Below are 19,508 nucleotides of genomic sequence, written 5' to 3'. Positions count from 1 at the left end.
TATACTGGCTTAGGTCACAACTTGTAGATGCATAGCAATTTATATGGAAAATGTTTCGATAATTCAAGTAGAGTCCACGACCTTTTAGCTTCAGTTATAACAAATGGGACTACATTCAACTGTCATACACTGTTGCTTAGCAACTAAATATTAATTTTCACCAGCCAGATGATATTTTACCAATCAAGTTTCAAAATCATTTTAATCTTTGCAATTTAAAGATTTACCCTAAAAATCCTACTCATATGAAGGACAATAAATTAGACAGAATCTGGTGAAATTGGACATTACATCAGACCTTTTTGCCTACAGAAGTCCCTAGGTCAGATTACTATGGAATACCTTTGTCAAGTCTTCTTACACATGGTTCTAAATTGAATACATTGAATACAGTCCAACTTCCACAAGCACCTTTTCTTAGCTGGAGCAGGATTCCAGTTGAAGATTTTAGGTCTTTTATGGTTAGCATAGACCATCAGCTATAAATGATTGTTCCATGATAATTAAGGATGAGTATGGAGGCCAGTGCAAGTGCTCCAATAGTCAATAAACCCAGCAAAATACATTGTCAATTGGAGACTTGGTTAATCAAGGAGATTTTTGATCTCAAGCATTACTTATGTGAATTGGGGCTTCTTTGGGACCAAAGATATGATCCTATCATGAAATTAAAGTGACAAAAAGCAAATCATGTCTACAAGAAAGCAATTAGGAAAACTAAAGCAGTCTTCTATTCTAATAGGGGTGTATGTTGATTAAAGAACTTCACAATCCCCTGAATCACGTAGGTTCAAGAATAATAATAACAATTTAACAGTCCTAGCACACGTGGCCATATGCTGTGCGCAATTGGAGCTTCCACTGGACATTATGTGGACCTGCCACACAGACCTTTTAGCAGAGTTTATCCTATGGTCTCTGTTGAGTTAAAAAAATAGTTTTAAGAAATAAGTCCATATGGTTCTTGTATGACCTTTTGCCCGTGAAGCTGTACAAACTGTATTGCAGCCTAAATATGTTTTGTCCAAGAGTTATTATAAACATATTTTTATCTTCTAGCCTTGTATCTGCCCTGTTGAAGCCAGCGTGTGTTACACCCTTGATAAAAAGAAAGATCGGCTGGCTGTAGATACTCTGTTCAACCCTTGTCCAATCGCACAGCTGCCGTATTTGGCACAGCTGTTAAAGAAGGCTATTTTTAACCAGCTTTTCACTTTCATTGAACAAAATGCTCCCTTACGTCCAGATGATTTACGCAGCTGTGCTGTGAACACAATCTTTGCCACTCTAACCCTTTTGGACCTCTCTCCAGTTTTTGACTCAGGGTGCCTTCCAACCGCATTAAACGGAATGTCGGATCTGGGAGTTAGAGATCCTGTGTAGTCATGGTTAGAAACTACTTATCTGACAGATGTTTTTCAGATTATACTTCCTCCCCCTTCATCTTTGGCCTATGTAATTTTGGGCTTCCTCGGGGATCAGTTGCTTAACACATTCATATCATCTCGTATGGGCGGCTGCAGCACTATCTATCTGGACCCTTCTGGACTTTTTAGTTCAAAAACTGTAGCAAATCCAGAATTTTGAGGCCGGGCTGGCTTTGGGTCTGCACCCAATAAGTCACGTTACCTCAGCTTTGCTTTCTTTACATGATTTGCCTGTAGGAAAAATCATAAATGTCAAATCTATGTGCCTAATTTACATGGTAATATTTAGCCTCCACTGTTCTTCGCTAAGTGAGCACTTTCAGTCGTCTCACCCAATCAGAGATCTCCTATCTAAGGATAAACATTTACTCAAGATTCCCAATATTCATTGAAAGACTACAGGAGGAGTCTTGTCGGTAGCTGCAGCCACATGTTGGAATCAGCTTCCGTTTAACTTATACTTACACAAGGAAGGTAATTTGACGAAAATCAGCAAACTGTTAAAAGCAGGGTTATTTTCTTAACTCTTTCTTGCAGAAAGCGGCTTTTTGTAGCAGCTGTAGCAGCTGTTTTTTTGTGTATTTCTGGAGCCAAGACACCCCTAGCGAGTGAATACATGCGTTCTATAAAACTCTAACAATAAAAATAAATAATTTCTTTAACAAAATATTAATATATAAAACATCCACTTGCAGATTAAAAACCCATGAGTCTCTTTAACCCCCCAGTGCAGCCGAATTTACAGAATTGATTCCTACTGAATCCTACATTAATTGTGTGACACAAGCAATTATATAAACTTGTATGCACTACCTCTCCTAGGCAGGATGGGTAATATTTTTGTCACGAGCAATGGATTCTTTATGAGCTGAACGTTCTACTTGCCCTGTAACAATCTAGATGGCATTACAACAGCACCATAAACGATGTATGATCACTCCTTCCAATTGTTTTAAATCATTTAAGTCTTTCTCCCAACTTAAGTATCTCTACTCATTCCAAAGTGTATTGATTATCAAGAAAGGCAGTTCAGAGGGAAGACTTCTGGTGGGTCATGTTGCTCACAGTGGATGCTGGAAGAAATGTTCTGTAATTATTGTTCCAGCCACGAAAAATAGACATAACCCACTTCACTGCATCTTTCCATTACGATAAAAATCTTCTGTTCATGCTATAGTTACATAATTAGCTCTAGTAAACCCTTTAAACTTTTGATTCTAAACATTATTCCTAGAGAATGAAGTTGTGACTGGAAGTATATCCATGCCACAGTTGCTCCTAAGATATAGGCCCTCATTACAAACCTGGCGGTCTGTGTTAAAGTGTTGTTAATACCGCCAACAGGCCGGCAGTAAAAAAAAACGGGATTTTGACCCTGGCGGTAACCGCCATCAAAGACCACAACTTTAACACACCGACCGCCAGGGTGGTAACGGCCGTCACAATCCCACCCTCGGGATTGCGACCCGGGCTACCGGCATGGTTTTTGTGCCAAACTTACCACCACGAAAACCATGGTGGTAGGCACTATCAGTGCCAGGGAATCCCTTCATGATAGGGGTCACCAACATACCTTGTCGCACACATGCATTCACAACACACAACATACACTCACAATCAGTCATTCACGCACGCATTCAACACAACTCACACCCACATGCATGCATTCCAAAATATAGACACACCCCCCCCCACATACACACAACACCCCTCACCCCCTCTCCTTTCGGAGAACCCAACTTACCTACTTGCAGCAGGTCCTCCGGCTGGAGACGGTCCGCGGCTCTACTGTCAGCAACAGCGTCTGCCAGCAAAACACAGCCAGGCCGTATCATTGCTCATGATATGGTTGGCGGTGTTTTGCTGGCGAGGCGGCGCTGCTGTCAGCATCGCCGCCTTACCGCCGTCCGCCGCCACGACCGTCGGCGGTGTTCCACCAGCAATCTGGCGGAATACCGTTGGCGGTCATAATACGCGTAGCCGGCTGGTAGCCACGGCGGCAGTATGTTGGCGGCCGTGGCAGTAGGTGGTAGTTACCGCCAATGTTATAATGAGGGCCATAATCTTCGTGATAAACCTCAGTGATAAAACCAAAAAAATACCATATTCTATTCCAAGCAGGAGTAATACTGAACAAGAACAGACCAAAACAGTACTTTAAAAGAGCGGGTGTACTCAGCCCCACATATCTTACTTTGCCACAGTGAGTTGGTGAAGAACTCCTTACGGTGGTCCTTAAACTGAAACTCACATTAACAGTTTCAATCATGCCACTACTGGACCTCTTGAGGTACCAACTCAACTCTGAACAGCTGACACATAGAAGTTATATGGGGACCTAAAAAGGTTTCTCAGCGGGGCAATAATTGATGGATAGAAAACTAATAACCATTGGCGGTGGTCCCCCAGCTGGTCGGAAAAGATTAATTCACTGGGCACTATATGGCTCCGACATTTAAAGGACTGTATGTGTTGTACACAAAAAAAAAAAAAAAGAAAATCTGATTAGTTTATTCTCTCAAATAATTATTGACATTTTTTTTTGTTTCAGAATGTTTTTCACCAGGTCGAAGAAAAACAACGAAGAGAAAACCATTCTTGAAGAAACATTTGTTTCCTCATGTTTATTTTTATCTATTTTAAGAAGCGGTTCCCCACCTTTAATCCCCTGTAGTTTTAGGGTGCTTCCCTCCGTTTCGCCTCTCCTGATGCTTTTATCCACTTGCATGTCTACCCTTAGTTATGCCCACTCCTGCTTCGAACTTTTTTTCAAATAGATATATGAGTTTCCCACAAAAATATACTACTTTATCTGAAAATGTATATCGTCAATTTGACATTGCTCCATAATAGAATTTCGTCAGCTAGATTAGGTCAGGCTGACTTTCTTCATTATGTCAATCTGTCAAAATGATGCAATTCAATTAAAACAATGTTACTCTGAAAATTAAGACCCTTAAAGAAACCACAGACTCTGCGGTTTGACAGTGAGTTGACTTTATTTTACAACTGCGTATGAGTGCCACGGGAGAAAGAAGATAAAGAAACTTTAATTATAACGAGATGCAGAAATTCAGATCTGGTGGGAAAGATGGAGTTGGCCACGTAGACAAGGTTATCCAGCGGTATGTGTGCTGCTGACATCTTTCAGAAGCATGGTGTAATACCTCATTACTCACCCCAGCAGGCCCTTGCAACTGTGGATCTGCTTCACTATTAAGAAGTATTTCCTTTTTACATTATACGAATACAGCCTGCCCTCTGGAGATCCATATGAACTTGACAAGTGGGCCATCTTGGTTAAGCTCAGAGTTGAGTGCTTTCCCACATGGTCCTTTCAGCATGAAATTATTAGCATATGTATCACACTGTCATAACCTTTATACTCGGCAGGCCTCACAACAACCTCAAACCAAGATGTTCTTTTTTTGGAACACACTTTTCATTTCACTGTCATTTCTCCTACAGAATTCATGTGCATGTTAAAGAGATTAAAAACCCCATTGAGAGCTTTTGATTCATAACGTGCTAAGGAATCCTGCTGCACAGTGCAACTAAGCACCGTACATCGAAAATATGTTGAAGCTATACGCCTAAACTAGGACCATCTAATGCCAATTTAGCCAACAAAATATAGTACTTTGCTCTATTATCCTTGAAGGCAATGGAGCAACGAACAGAAGATTCTTTAGTAGATTATTCCACCCAAAAACAATTGTTCCTGCTTGAGTGAGCACACACTGAAGTGTGAAACCCACTCATTTGGAAGTCTTCAATGATAGTACAAGTTGAAAGTTTCGGCCAAAAGACCTACGGCGGCTCCTGTCAACGCTGTATATGTCCGCTGGGCAGCCAAGAATTAAAATTGACCCTCAGACTTGACAATACTGTGTTATGTCATATCAGACTTACTGTCCCTCTACTGAAGTCTGGAGTAAGCCTTCTCTGCTTGATATTGCTACATTTGGTGAGTCAAGCGTACAAAGGAAGAAACTTGATTACTGAATCAAAATCAAGTAGAATGTCAGCCTTATCCCTTAGGTCTCATATTTGTAAATATTAGGTGGTCTTAGAAAGATGCTGTTGATTGCTGTATAATCACAGTTAATCTCCCATGGGTTTCGTACAAGATGAGTTGCTTTGCCTTTCTAAGTCAGTAGAACAAAAACGTCTGTGGTAGTAGTATTACAGATTAGACTTATTAGATTCCTCTATAGGTTTCTGTAGGAAAATAGCATAAAAGGCTGGAACAAAAAAGCAATTCTTCGGAAAAACCTGGGTGACCTGTCATCTAAACTAGTGTCTTATAGGACAGTAGCAAACAAATACCATTTGTATTTCACATTTTCCACAAGGATACCTAAAGAAGGGCTTTGCATGGATGTTAGTGAAATACCCAACAGGGTGAACACTGAGAAGCACATTACTCTGTCCTGGGCAATTCGGAATGAATTATGAGAGAGACTATATTGGACGGATGGATTACTTGCTTGCATTTTAAATAGAAGCTTTTCCACAATGGGAATTCGTTATAAGGAAATCGGCTATATTCATCGAGGAATACTCCTTAATGGTAGGTCTTTGCCAAAGCCAGCATAGAGCAGCGCTCTCTTCTGCTTTAGGCAGAGCTACAGTCGTAACAGTTAGGAAATTGCCCAGGGACACGTCATAAACAATGGAGGTAGGCCAGTGACAGCAACATACTTACAGCTCAGTCACATCCTTTGGAATGCCTTTGGGAAGGATTCGAAGCCCTTTGTTGCTGCAACGCACCACTGCATCAACACATGTACACTGCTCAGGGCAGCGAAGGGATGGCAGGCAGCTACTCTCATCATTGCCTAGAGGGTAGGGAGGGAATAAAACATGACAGAAATACAGACATCATAAAGTGCAATGCCAAGTGTCATTTCCTATGGATGATCATGCACCATACAATATTACACAGAATGCAAAGCGTGAGACCAGTATACCCCTCAGCTCCTCCATGCTCTTTAGCATTATGCCACGGTGCCCCTGAGTGAGACCCACATAGCTACAACAATCACAGAGACTTCTTTCAAGGGTGGATTATAGTTCTGTGAGAATGACTTAGCCACTTGATTTAATGTCCACTAGGGCTGAATATGGAGGTCATACCGTGGGATCAACCATTCGATTTTCAGTCATTCACCTGTTATTAAATGATTAATATAGGCAAGGGTGGCATTTCTAAGCATTAAGCAGAAATCTCTAATGGCCTACATAAATAAATCAACCTTTTCCTTGCACAGCATCAGCAAGGTTAACCAATTAGTGCCTCCACTATGTTAAAGGCAAAGAACTCCAGGACAGCCTTTTCCCTCTTTTTACATGCTGCATGCCCATGGCACACTTTTGACATACCACATGTCCCGTCCAAAGAGTTCCTTCCACCCACATTTTTCTGTTCTTTTTTTTAAAATATTTGCTTCAATGAGATTTGTGTGAAGTCAACAAGTCCCCGAACATGTGAAATCCACATTAATACCTTTAAATAATGTGTAACATTTTCCTGCATGAGCGGAACCTGTTTTTGTCTTTCACTAATATTATGGCAAGGTTCCACATGAAGCGGGCCAACATTCATCATTCCGCCTTTACAAATTATCAAGGCTTATATTGTGGGATGGATATATATGTGAGTGGGCATACTTAAATTTTACAATGCATATATAAACATGTCAACAATGGGGCTTACAACAATGAAGCATGAGAATCTATGTACTTCATCATCAGTATGCAAGCTGTTTGTATCAGAAAATCTCTTCTGCTGTAACCTGCCACAATGGCACAAATCTAAGAATGGCGAATAATTAATTAATATATGTTTGGATTGCTCACGGAACTGGGTTAATTTCTGGCTTAGTAGAAGGGTGCAATTCCCGCAAACCAGGCAAGATATTTTGCAGCTCTTGTATTAATACTTGCTGTTAATGTTGTCCCATGAAATGACCTTGTTATTGATGTAGTTCTGCTAAATATGCTGTAGCTACTATATTTCTGACCCGATGTATTCCAATACTTTCAATGCTACTCCTTTTATAGTAGTAGCTGCAAAAGGGTTAAGGCAGTGTAGTAGGTAGGAATTCCAAAACTGGATGGAATGTTATAAGGAAACTGCAGTTTGAGAGCAGCCAACCCTCATTACTAATTTGTTGTGTTCCCTAAAGAACAAGGAGAAAAATATAGTGAAATGCACTGCAGGATTTATTTTGCACTCTTGCTCCACCTGAGTACTTGGGCTCTTTCTAGTAGGGCTACATCACAACGAAGAGAACCAGAGAGGTCAGAAATGTGGGACAGATTTAACAAAAAGGAAAATCGAAACTTATTTTAGGAATAAGTAGAACAGCTGAGCTTTTCTGTTATTTCATGACCAAAAGAAGAGTGGGTTGGGGTCTGGATCTAGAAAAGAAGAGTCTCCAGAGACTGCTGTGACATCTTTGAAGGTTTTCACGTGCTTGGGACATTTAAGATTAAAGATAGAAAGAGCTCATCTTTTGAGACCACTTTTTCCACTAGCAGTGTAAAGCAATATTTATCCTCGTGGACTTCCATTGTCTTACACACTGGAGCAATACCTATAACTGACTAAAACATAGATTTTTGCAGAGAACAACATTTCCATCACGAATGTATCAAGAAATTGGACACGATGTATGCGTAAAGCATGGGAGCATCTTGGACACCTTGGTGTTAAATAACAGAAGTGTTTGGTTACAAAATTCAATCATGCTACCCTTCAAGCTTGGAAGGAGGAAAGCTGAGTGGACCTGCCATGGTTCGAATCTGTGACCATGAGTCTTACACAGATTCCAGTAGTGGATATATATACGTCCACTGAGCTATCAGGCTAATCACTATCTCCTGTTTTAGCTTACTATTCACTATCTTACTGAAAATGGACACGTAGTTTAAAATGCTTACATGTCCCTTTCTTAAATAAATGATGATACAGTCAGTCATTTATAAGCCATGAGTGGTTCCATCATTCCAGTATAATAATTATGAAGGTCTAGAATTGTAACTTATAGACGGATGGGAATAATCTTCTGTGGGTTTAGTTAAAATCCTTCCACTAAATATGTTTCTGCAAGAAAGAACATCGGGCCTGATGTAGAACTTGGTGAATGGGATACTCTGTCACAAACGTGACGGATATCCCGTCCACCAGCTTATGATCCCCAGAGGATATAATGGGATTGTAATACCGCAGATGGGATATTTGTCACGTTTGTGACAGAGTATTTCCCTCTGCAAAGTTCTAAATCAGGCCCATAATGTCAAAATATACAAGCAGCTATGTATGTGTCTTTGTTGTTTTTAAGAGCAAGCCAGTCGGAGTTAAAGGTATCCTGGCCTATTACCAAAAGTGTGAAGCTGTGATATCATACATTCCATCGTGCAGACACACAATTGTAGTAAACCGATATTGTACCTATCTGCTATAGATAGATTTGATTTCTAAGCAAAATACATGCTTAAAACAAATCGGAACTATTCCAAATTTCATTCAGTGATTAATGTGTGTGAGTACTTTAGAGCAACAACAGAATTTGGAGGAATCATCTTGGGCAAAGGAGAATTCCACCCACTATGCATCTCAAATAGCTACAGTCCTTATATTATCCATAAACAAAAATATAATGTGTGCAGAATAATGGTAAATTGGCTTCTCCAAAACAATACACTTTCTTCATGTCCCTGGGTGGGAACAGTTAATTAACATAACTGATCTTCAGTTATTAGTTTTAATCCACCCACTATGACTAAGAAGGTAGACATGGCAACTCGTTATGTTATGTTATACATATTTATCTGCCACACGTTCTACTATTGGTATGGCTTTGCAGGACTATTCACAAATCACGACTTGCATTAGACTACAGAGTGACCACACATCTTTGCTTCAAGGGAACGCGCGCGAGGAGGGAGACATTGCATGACTGCAGGAGGGGCCCTCCCCTGAAAGAAATGTACAGCAGCCTCACATTTGATTTGCCCTACATGATAGACTTTAGATACCACAAAGCCACATTTTTAAAATCAATATCATGGGTCATTTGTGCTTGAAATTGAAACGCTGTATTATTTATTGCTCAACTAAATCGAAGGAAATAAAAAGATTCTGGTTTGCTTGTAAAGCACCGCTGCAGGCATGCTTGCAAAATCTAATCATCGTGAAATCTACTTACATTTCTTTATAAGCAATAGATTAGATCTTGCAACTTGAGACACGAAGGGCTTAGATTAAGGAAATAGAATCGTTGGAAGTTTTAAGCATTAGAGTTTGGATTTTCCCCAAAGTGAACAACTGACTTCACAAGTTTTAAGAAAACAAAAGTCTGGCTCGGAAAGACAAAAGAGAAAGGAAATATATCCAGTGGTTATGCTTCGAGATGGCGGTGATAAGGACTACACATTTTATGGCTAGAGACATGCGGAGTGCATTACGTGTTAAAATTGTCAATTGTTTTCTATAACTAGTTAAGACGGAGGATCTGCCTGAACCTGAAATGGGTTTATGCCAGAGAACAATGGCATCTAAAATGTGTTTCAATCTTGGTAAATAAATCGCTTAAAGTAACCTGATCGCATGCATTGCTGCCCACATTTGAGCCTTTCCCCTAATCACTGATAAACTGAAGGCTCCTAAGTGCTTGGAGACACAACCGTTTTAGTTTATTGCCGCCTCCAAACCACAGACCCTACTTTACTGCTGTTTAACCATTGCTTTCTCACTACTAGTTCTCAGAGGGGCATTACTCATTCTTCTGCAGTCGTTGGAAGCTGCCCTATGATTCCATCCCTTGTTCTGTGAACAAAAGGGTTACTAATTATTGCTGTTCATTGCTATGTTGGTATCTTTTTATGCACCCTATTTTATAAATATGCAGTTCATTTCTATATAACTCTCTGTAAATAGCGTACAGCAATTGAGGAGTATTTAAGTCACACACTGCACTTACAAGATGGGTTAAAACAAATAACGAAGAAGTGAGTACTCAAAGAAGGTTATTATTTCCCTTCTGAAACATTTGAGTTTTGAACTTCTGACTGAATAGACAGTAAGCACACCTAGACCATTCACATACCTTGTAAGAAAAGATCTTCTCAAATTGAACTCAGATCACACAAATGCCCAATTCTGATTGTGAGCTTTGTATTCAACACAACAGAGCAAGTCTGTGTTTTTTCACAATCATTGTATACCATTAGCAGAAAACAATGTTTCGTACTGACACACAGCACACCATTCATATTAGTCGACAAGTTCCTACTTCCGTGTCTCACATATGCAATCAGCAACACAGCAATGATTTTTTGCTGCATTTTCTGTACCTTCCTCTTTAATTGGCCACTCTAGTGATTGTTCACCAGTAGTGTTATACCTCCCACCAAGTGATTATTGGATGGTCATGAACATGCATTATCTGATTGATTTTCAGTGCCACAAAACCAAATTACATACAGCCAGAGCCTCTTTTGATATTTTTTACGTTATCCAATTCTAGACGTTTCCCTGTTCAGATTGTGACTCACAAGAGCACATTATTGTTGTATTTTACCATTTTTATAGCCCCTTGTTTTTTTTTTTTAACCAAAAATGTATTTCATGAACTAAATGTATAATAGTACTTCATACAAATTCTCTCATTGTTTGCAGTGAAAATGTCTTTCTATTTTAAATTCATGCACTGCGCAATTTAACTGATTAGTTTCCTAAACAAACCTGAGACACAAAGGGCCTGATTACAACTTTGGCGGAGGGTGTTAATCCATCCCAAATGTGACGGATATCCCGCCCACTGTATTACGAGTTCCATAGGATATGATGGACTCATAATACGGCGGGCGGGATATCCGTCACATTTAGGACGGATTAACACCCTCCGCCAAAGTTGTAATCAGGCCCACAGTATTCTACTGCTGACCATGACTTGGCAATGTCTTTTAAATTGATCCATCCATCAGAACTATTGTTTTCCACTCATCTTTTGTAATTGTGCCCTTTCACATAGGTGCTAACTTCGAGCTAAACGGTCCGTGTTGGCATCTTAAATATCTAATACATCTACTTTTAGAATGGAAAGTCATTTCATGCTAAAGAAAGGTAGCCCTCCATAAACCAAATAGAACTAAGGTGAGTAGGGTATGAGAACATGGTATTGAGCAGACATTTAACTATTTTAAAACACTGTCCCTCTTACAGCCCAAAACTGTATTTTCCGATCTGTCTTAGACCCTCATAATTGGTGGCTCAGAAAATGGGCTGATGTTTCCATGGTCTTAGAGTTATTGAAACCGGAGGTAATTGTAATTCTGGAGGTGGGAACGATCGGGACCATTTGGAATATGACTCTGTGGGCCCACCAAAAAACATGAAGAACTACGGAGGAAATCCATAATTCCGGGTTTAATACCACTGGCAATTTCTCATGTCTTCATGACATTCAAACAAATATTTTAACTGTAGTCAGTAGCCAATATTTCTGTGTGAAAGTAAACATAGTTGCAGTCTTCCTGAGGAGCTCATAAATTTGGTGGGGCTGGTCATTCAGGCTAACAGTCCCACCGGAATTAAGAGACCACTCTTAATGAGAGCATCACTTCTGATCTGTACAGAAAGTTATTTGCCAGGTAATTGGGGTTCTGTGTGACCACACATACATATCTCAGGTGCCATTGGGTAGCAGCTGGGCCCAGAATGGAATAATAAGAAGTAGACTATAAATAATTAGCATTCATATTTGTATGCGTCTGTGATTGGGGTGCCACTGTACTACAGTGTTCTCCTTGGTTATTGAAGGATGAATGCAACCTACTAGAGCTCCTGCGAATCTCAGAGCTTATATGCATGAACTTATATCTGTAGCACCTGCACTCCCAAGAGATGTCTGGTGATAGGACAAGGTGTTAGAGACAAATATATTGCTACTCACAGTAGCCAGAAAGGGTCTTGTATGGGCTTAAAAACAGAATCAGCGATACGGCAACAGGCAGTAGAATATATCGTCCAGTATATTGCATGCTCAGATTTCATATGTAACCTCAGCTCACAAGTGCAAGAAGTATATCCGTGGTAGAGTATGTGCAGTGTTTTGTATCCACCTTCATTCAAGCAGGTAAGATGTTTTTGCATGGCCAGTGCCACTAAACTCGAGCAGATACCCCACTTTGCACCCCGTTTTCTTGTGGGCATCCACCCTGAATAAGGAGTTGACAGCTTGATGCATAGAGCTGGATCCATGGCTCCCTAGGACTGAATTACAGACGATGGAGAGTATTCTTTGGTCCTAGTCCAAGTATTTCTATAATTCAGTGGCCACTGGGAAACAGTCTTGCACAACTAAACTTACTGTTCTATCCCTGTCTCTGGAACACTTCCTAATCAAGCAGCAGTGAACCAAAAATGACTTTCTCTGTAATGGAAATGGATAATTTTCAACAGTACGCATTCTGCCAAAATACAACAAAATAATGATCATCCTCTGCAGAGCTTCTTTTCTTAGCAATAATCTACAGCTTGAATTATTTTTCTACCAAGCCCAGCGACAAGGCCCTTGGCTGAGTACCACTGTCAAGGAAGGCTACAATTTGTGTGTATGATGTAGTCAGTTCCACTGACAGTTCCAACACTAATTCAAATCCTTCCACTTCTGTATTTAAGTGAGAATTTGAGATATTGAGCACTTGGCAATAACTGTGTTACCAACTAGTTATGAGATACACATAGTTACATCTGCTTCCGAACATTTTATTCAAAACAGCCGGAGTGCAAAATTCTTTAAAAAATAATACAGCCAGTTTCTTGGCCCTGCTCATGCCTTCTAAGGTTAGTTTAGACTACTTTTCCGATTTGCCAAACTTAGGGCCTGATTTAGATTTTGGCGGACCAAGTACTCCTGTCACAACGAAGATGGATATCCCTTCTGCTGAAATCTAAATCCCATTATTTCCTATGAGATTTATATTCCGGAGGGAGATATTGATCACCGTTGTGATGGAGAAACCCGTCCACCGTAATCTAAATCAGGTCCTTTGTTCTATTTCCTACATCCAGCAATACTTTTTCTTTGAGTAGAGAGAGTCTAATTGTGGATATGACCATGCACCTATCATGAAGAATCATGTTGCAACCCACAGCAGAACAACAGAAATATGCTTCATTTAAATAGGTAAAACATTTTCCCTGATGGTATTTTTAATTTCATTTCAATTTCTCAAGAATGGGGAAATGAATAAATGCATGGTGATTGTTTGACTTTATTTTCATTTGATCCATATATTGTCTAAAGGCTGGATGGATCTATGCTTTTTAGATAGTGAAGGGGTGGTCTGACATCATTTTAAAAACATAATGTACCCATTCATCACCCTGAAATTCAGAATGGGGTTTAGTTTAGCTCTGTGACCCGCATACAGAAGGTTAGTGGGGCCTGTGTTGTGAATCTGGTGAAGCTAATCTCCTACTAAAAGAAAGCAGTGAGCAGCAGATCGTGTTATTTCAATGGTGTACCATGACTTTTTTAATTCAATGGTTCACCAGGAACCATTAAACAGTAATACATACCTACCACATGACATGTACATATTACAACTGATTGCAACAACTGTACTTAACATTTGTGACCAAAACAGACTGCAGACAAAAAGGTACTCCCAGCAAAAAGTCACATTAATTGAACACATATTGCTGGGGTACTCTGGGAGTCATGCATAAGCCTACCTCGGAAAGCAAGAATTGTGCTGGGCTAACACCCACTTATAGATGTAGACTAAAATAATCTATGAACAGACCTCAGACCACATTTTATTTGTAGTTAATACATGTAGTTTATGCAATGCAAAGACAAATGTGAGCTAATCCAACAACCCCCATTATTGATACCTGTCTACCACTTACACCCTCACTGGAAATCATCCACTTTAGAAGTTGTTTATCAGTATTGATCACGCAAGAATCAAAGCACTGGCTGCAGTTGTGTGCACAAGATTTTCATATTATTGTCTTCAATTGTAAACCAATTGGCTATCTGATAAAAAAGTATCTGTAAACTGTCCCTGAGGAATTCCAACTTACCATCACAAGTAAAGTCTTGAATGGCCACATCCTGAACTGGGATCTCTTTCAGAAAAAATGGTTTCTGGCAGCGGGGATTTCCACTAACAATCCTCTTCTTCCTCAGCCACTTTCCTAGCCATGCCAAGTGGCAGTTACAGTTGAATGGATTGGATAATAGGTTGCTGAGAAAAATTGTAGAATAGAACATCAGTGTTAACATGTAGAATCGCAAAAAATATGTAAAATACCTCATCTTCTAATCACACAATGACTTAAAACCAGGATCATGCTTGCAGCCTGAAAGCAGACACAAAGAGATTAGGCAATTCCCTGTGAACAAATCACTTCACAAAACAGCTAGAGAAACCTAGGGACAAAAAATCCAAACTTGTTACAATCTTTTCTAGAACGCCTACTTTTTGGAGCAGAATATCTGATTTGGCTGCTAATATTAATGGGTTCTTCTGGACATTTTTGAATTTAGCATGACAGAACTGGTTGGCCACCTGCACCTTTCAGGGTCCTAGGTCTATTAGCGGCCATCATTTTATTATGATCATTGCAGTCCTTTCCCAGTGTCATTCTCTCAAGAATGGTTATGCAACAAGCACGAAACTTAGCTAAAATGTGTGTAATAGATTAGACCTGTTAATGATAAGGGCACGGCTAAATGCACTGTCTGAGAAGATTTGCAATGTGCTGTTCTGGTCATTCAAGTATACCAGAGACCTTTGGACTATCTTACCTATGAGAATTGAATAGGTTATCAGTGAGTTATTTGCTCCATTGTTCCGATTTTCTGCTAGATCAGCAGTCTTAGGTGGGTGCCAAATAACATTTTCATGCTCCATACTTCCACATTACCCCCCTCCACTGAGTTCAAAATATGAAAATCCTGAAAACCATTAGTACCAACACATTACGTGTCTTATGGCAATTCTTTGGGTAAAATTCCATTCTTGACACATAATGCATTTCCTGAGATGTATTCTGTACAGTTTTAACAAACAGTAGTATGTACTCACTTAGAGCCTTACCTCTAGAAATCTCTATTGGGAACTGATAATGATACACTAGGCTGATGGAGTGGGGAAATTGGGGTCCTCTTTGCAATAGTCTCTCAGGTAGTATGTGTAGAGCCAACATTTGGCAGTTGTTATAGTTGGCACCTAGAACAGTTCAGTTGTAGCCCAAGGCAACCAAGGTTTATTGGAGGAAAGTTCAAAGGAGAAGCTAGCTATCTTATGACCAAGCACCTGCTCTTTTCTGGTCATGTGAAAGCGATGAAGGTGGAAATTAGATTTTTGGTGTACAAACATTTACTAAAAAATTAACCCATTTTATGACTAATGTACAGTGACATAAATAGTAGTCTGACAGGCCTCAAAGCATCAATTATCAGTAAAACAATTACCTTTGGCTTTAACAACATAATGCATTTCATCACTATGTTGCCCATGCATTCACAATGGATATGTCCTTGCACATATTCATCTGTGTGGTGCATTCTACACATAAACATGCTGTTGGCTTGACTTTTAATGTCTGAGACAGTATTTATCAGACATATGTTTGTGCAGAACATTTTGTGCCGCAAGAAGCCAATTTGTAAAGCCACAGAGTCAATGATAATTAATAAAATGGATGCAGAATTAGAAATGAAAATTATCTAAATTAATTATTGGCCTTAGTCCGCCTCGTCTCCTTGGCTCCCCCTCAGCTTTCTTTGTTCAATGGATGTGCGTTGTCTTATCATATTAAACACTTTATTCGCTTCAGTTAGCTGCCAGGAGTTGTTCTAGAGGTGATACTTGGTAAATAGATATGTTTAACCCCAGAAAAAATCAGTGGTTGAAGCTACTTTTTCTTTGGTTTAGCTGACCTAGAAAAAGTAATTAGTGCTTGAGCATCAGCAGTGCATGCAAGTACCATTCTCTTTCCACTAACCTCCCAAAGACCCCCACTGGTGTTGAGATTAGAACTTGATTTTCTATTTGGATATCCACAAGAAAATTAACTTGTGTACATTTATGAATATAACACTGAAAATTAAATTAGTGTCCATCTCAAACTAACGTGCCTTCATCCCTTCTAGGGTATGTGTCAGATGATAGTTAAGAACTAGTTGTGTCTCTTTATGCCCTTTGTCTGATGTCTCATTCTGAAGCACCTGTGTCAGATTACCTGCTCTCCCATAGCTTCATCCCATCAATTTCCTGCAACCGTACATGGCTTTGTCTTTTCTGAAGACTACATCCATCTTGATCCTTGTACCAAAGCTTGCCCCGATCGATCGAGTGTAGTTGCAAACTATGTAGCACTTATTTTTCATGGTTATTTCCAAAACAACACATTACTTTTGTATCGTTTTACACTTATTCTACAACCAAGAACTGCTCTGAATAAAGGCTCTGGCATTGTATACAAACAGCATAAGTGCACCATACAGAACCATAAAAGGATCCCAGTTTTTCGCCAGTAAACTTAAGTCCTCAAATAATGTTTAATTAAAAGGTTAATAACACCTTACAGAAATATAAGATATTTAGCTGCTCATATCTTTTCTGTGGAAGGAAACATTAGTGAAGATTGACAAGATGGCCAAGCTGAAAATAGGCAGTGTTTGTTTATATTGGGATGGAGATGCTCTTTTGCTTACACAGAAAGATGTGGTTTACGAATAAGTGAAGTGGAGAATGAAAGGCGCCTTCCGCTCCACAGTGACCTTATGAGCTGGTTAACCACTAATAAGCTTATCTTAGTCAACAAAACAGACTGTTTTGATAAATCAACCAGAGTAGGTCTGTGAGGTCCAAGATTTTTCCCACACATGGCTACTCTCGTAAGTTTGAATGTCTCTTGGTCTGTTTTCTCCAAGTGTTCTGCAATCTTTGTAAATACAGAGGAGAGGCACATGCTATAAACAGATTGGCTCAATTACTTGCTTAGTTGTTGGTTTGCACTATTGCCCAAACAATCTGCTGAAACAGTTAGTACAGAACCCAGATGGAATCTGCTTCTTTTGTAAAAAGCATGATTTAGGAAATTAATCACGGCGTTTGGAAAATACACGAATACCTTCTTACTCTTCTAAAAACTATATATGCTTCTTAGCCCAACTTTTAAGCACTAAGCCTGGGTTTTTTGTTTCTTTATTCAAAACCATCGTTGTTTAGCTAAGGAAAACGAATACAACTGAATAATGTTGTGTTCTAAAACGGAGTTCAAAATGGTACAAGCAATTATTTTACTTATTATGAAAAAAGATGTGAATTTTTGGGAACATAACCATCAAAACGAAAACTCCTGTAACACAGGTATCTTCTGAGGTTTTCACAAATGGAGCACGATATGTATTCATTGTTTTTTAACAGATGGACATGTTTTCATTAATTGCACAGGCTTCCTATTGCTGAGTGATATATGTATGAATAAACCCGTAAAAACACATTTATGCATTTTTTAACAGTAAACAAGATATATAATATTATTGAATGGCATGCAATTTACCCTGGTACCTCTCTAAAAGATGGCCATTCTTCGTAATTTTCTGAAACATACACATTACTAATAAATTCAAATAAGGACCTCATCCCGTTGCTTTTTCACTTCTTACCAGTGGCGGCCGATGACCTTCAACAGTGGAGGGTCGTTGAGCGCAGTCCAGTGACAGGCACCATACAAAAACACACAATGCCCTTAGCTCAAATTCCAAAGCTCTTAATAATGACTCGTTATTATAACGGGCCATGACTGAGAGCTCTGGAATTAAAGCAGAAGGCAATGTGAGTTTCTCACAGTGCCTGTCAGTGGGCCAAAGAAACAAAAAACATACTTGCCAACTCCTTTCGTCTTCATCTGCACTTCCTGGAGCCTCAGGCACTCCACTCTCCAAATCCCAAAGCTGCTTTCATGCTGCAGATGAGCAGCATGAGAGCAGCACCAGGATTGGCTGAATCGGGTTGCCTCGACGCTCCAGCAGGCACAGGGGTCCTGTGCCTGCTCTTCACCTAACTATCTCCGATAGCTGAGTGGACAGCCGGCCAAACTGCTATGTGCAGTGTAAACTGGGGGAGTGAGTGCCACTCCCCTGCTGCCAGTAACCAGCAATGTCCCTGCCCTCAAACACTTCTCGGGCTGAGAGCAGTAAAAAATAAAATGGTAATTTATTGTATTACCATTTTATTTTTCACATTTGCTGCACTGGCCACAGGGGGGTGATGCTCATCTGCCCTAATGGGGGCCTGCCTCTGCTTCTTACATGCAATCCTTTATTTCAGATTGGGAAAATGATATGTTTTCAACTAAGGGAATGCATTTTTGAAATGCAAACAGGGTCATCAGTTCGTCGGAGGGCAGGGATGGAACTCCCTAATATAGTCACAGTCAACGCTGATTTTGACATATATCATGTTTGTACTTTCAGGGGTCACTTCTGATGCTGTTCACATGGGTATTTTAGACAAGGGGAAAAGGATAAGCCCATACTTTTCTGGAATTTAGACATTTTAAGAATCTATGGAGAAGCCATTAACATACATTATGCATGTTTTTCCTATGACACCTCAGCAGGTGTAGCGTGTAGCCATGAAGAACAATTGTGCACCTGAAAATGTACTAAAATGCAAATATGACACACAATGTTGTACCATTCCACAATATCTTGAATCTTACACTGAAGAGAATGCCACATGCATGTATTGATATAAGTGCTGTGATACAGAAAAGTCAATACTATGGACCATTAAGTCTGACTTTGTCTGGAAATTCACACTGAACATAGCTTACTGCATGCAGCTGTGGTGCAATCAATTTCAGAGCCCAAGCAAAATGACGATATATCATGTTTCCTACTCGCCTAGCAAAAAGGAAATCATTATTAATTTGTGACCTCTTGTAGTCTCATTATATGGCCTATAGTGGCCATAATGTGGATTGGACGTGTCTGCATGAATTTGCTGAATTACATCACCTGGAGTATCAACAAAGAATGG

The 19,508-nt window shown here is 39.7% G+C and overlaps 1 protein-coding gene across 1 annotated transcript in view; it reads right to left on the bottom strand.

The window, feature by feature from the left end:
* SLIT3 (slit guidance ligand 3) overlaps positions 1–19,508 on the bottom strand; it is an 892,819-nt gene that overhangs the window by 129,484 nt on the left and 743,827 nt on the right. The window contains exons 19-20 of the mRNA XM_069199342.1: positions 14,533–14,696; positions 6,136–6,268 (exon numbers count right to left, since the gene is read on the bottom strand). Of these exons, the coding sequence (XP_069055443.1) occupies positions 6,136–6,268; positions 14,533–14,696 (297 nt within the window). The remainder of the gene's footprint in view (positions 1–6,135; positions 6,269–14,532; positions 14,697–19,508) is intronic.

Source organism: Pleurodeles waltl, chromosome 7, assembly GCF_031143425.1.
Source record: "Pleurodeles waltl isolate 20211129_DDA chromosome 7, aPleWal1.hap1.20221129, whole genome shotgun sequence".
NCBI classification, from domain to species: Eukaryota; Metazoa; Chordata; class Amphibia; order Caudata; family Salamandridae; genus Pleurodeles; species Pleurodeles waltl.
Note: the sequence above shows the minus strand (reverse complement) of the source record. Positions and strands in the feature narration are given on the sequence as shown.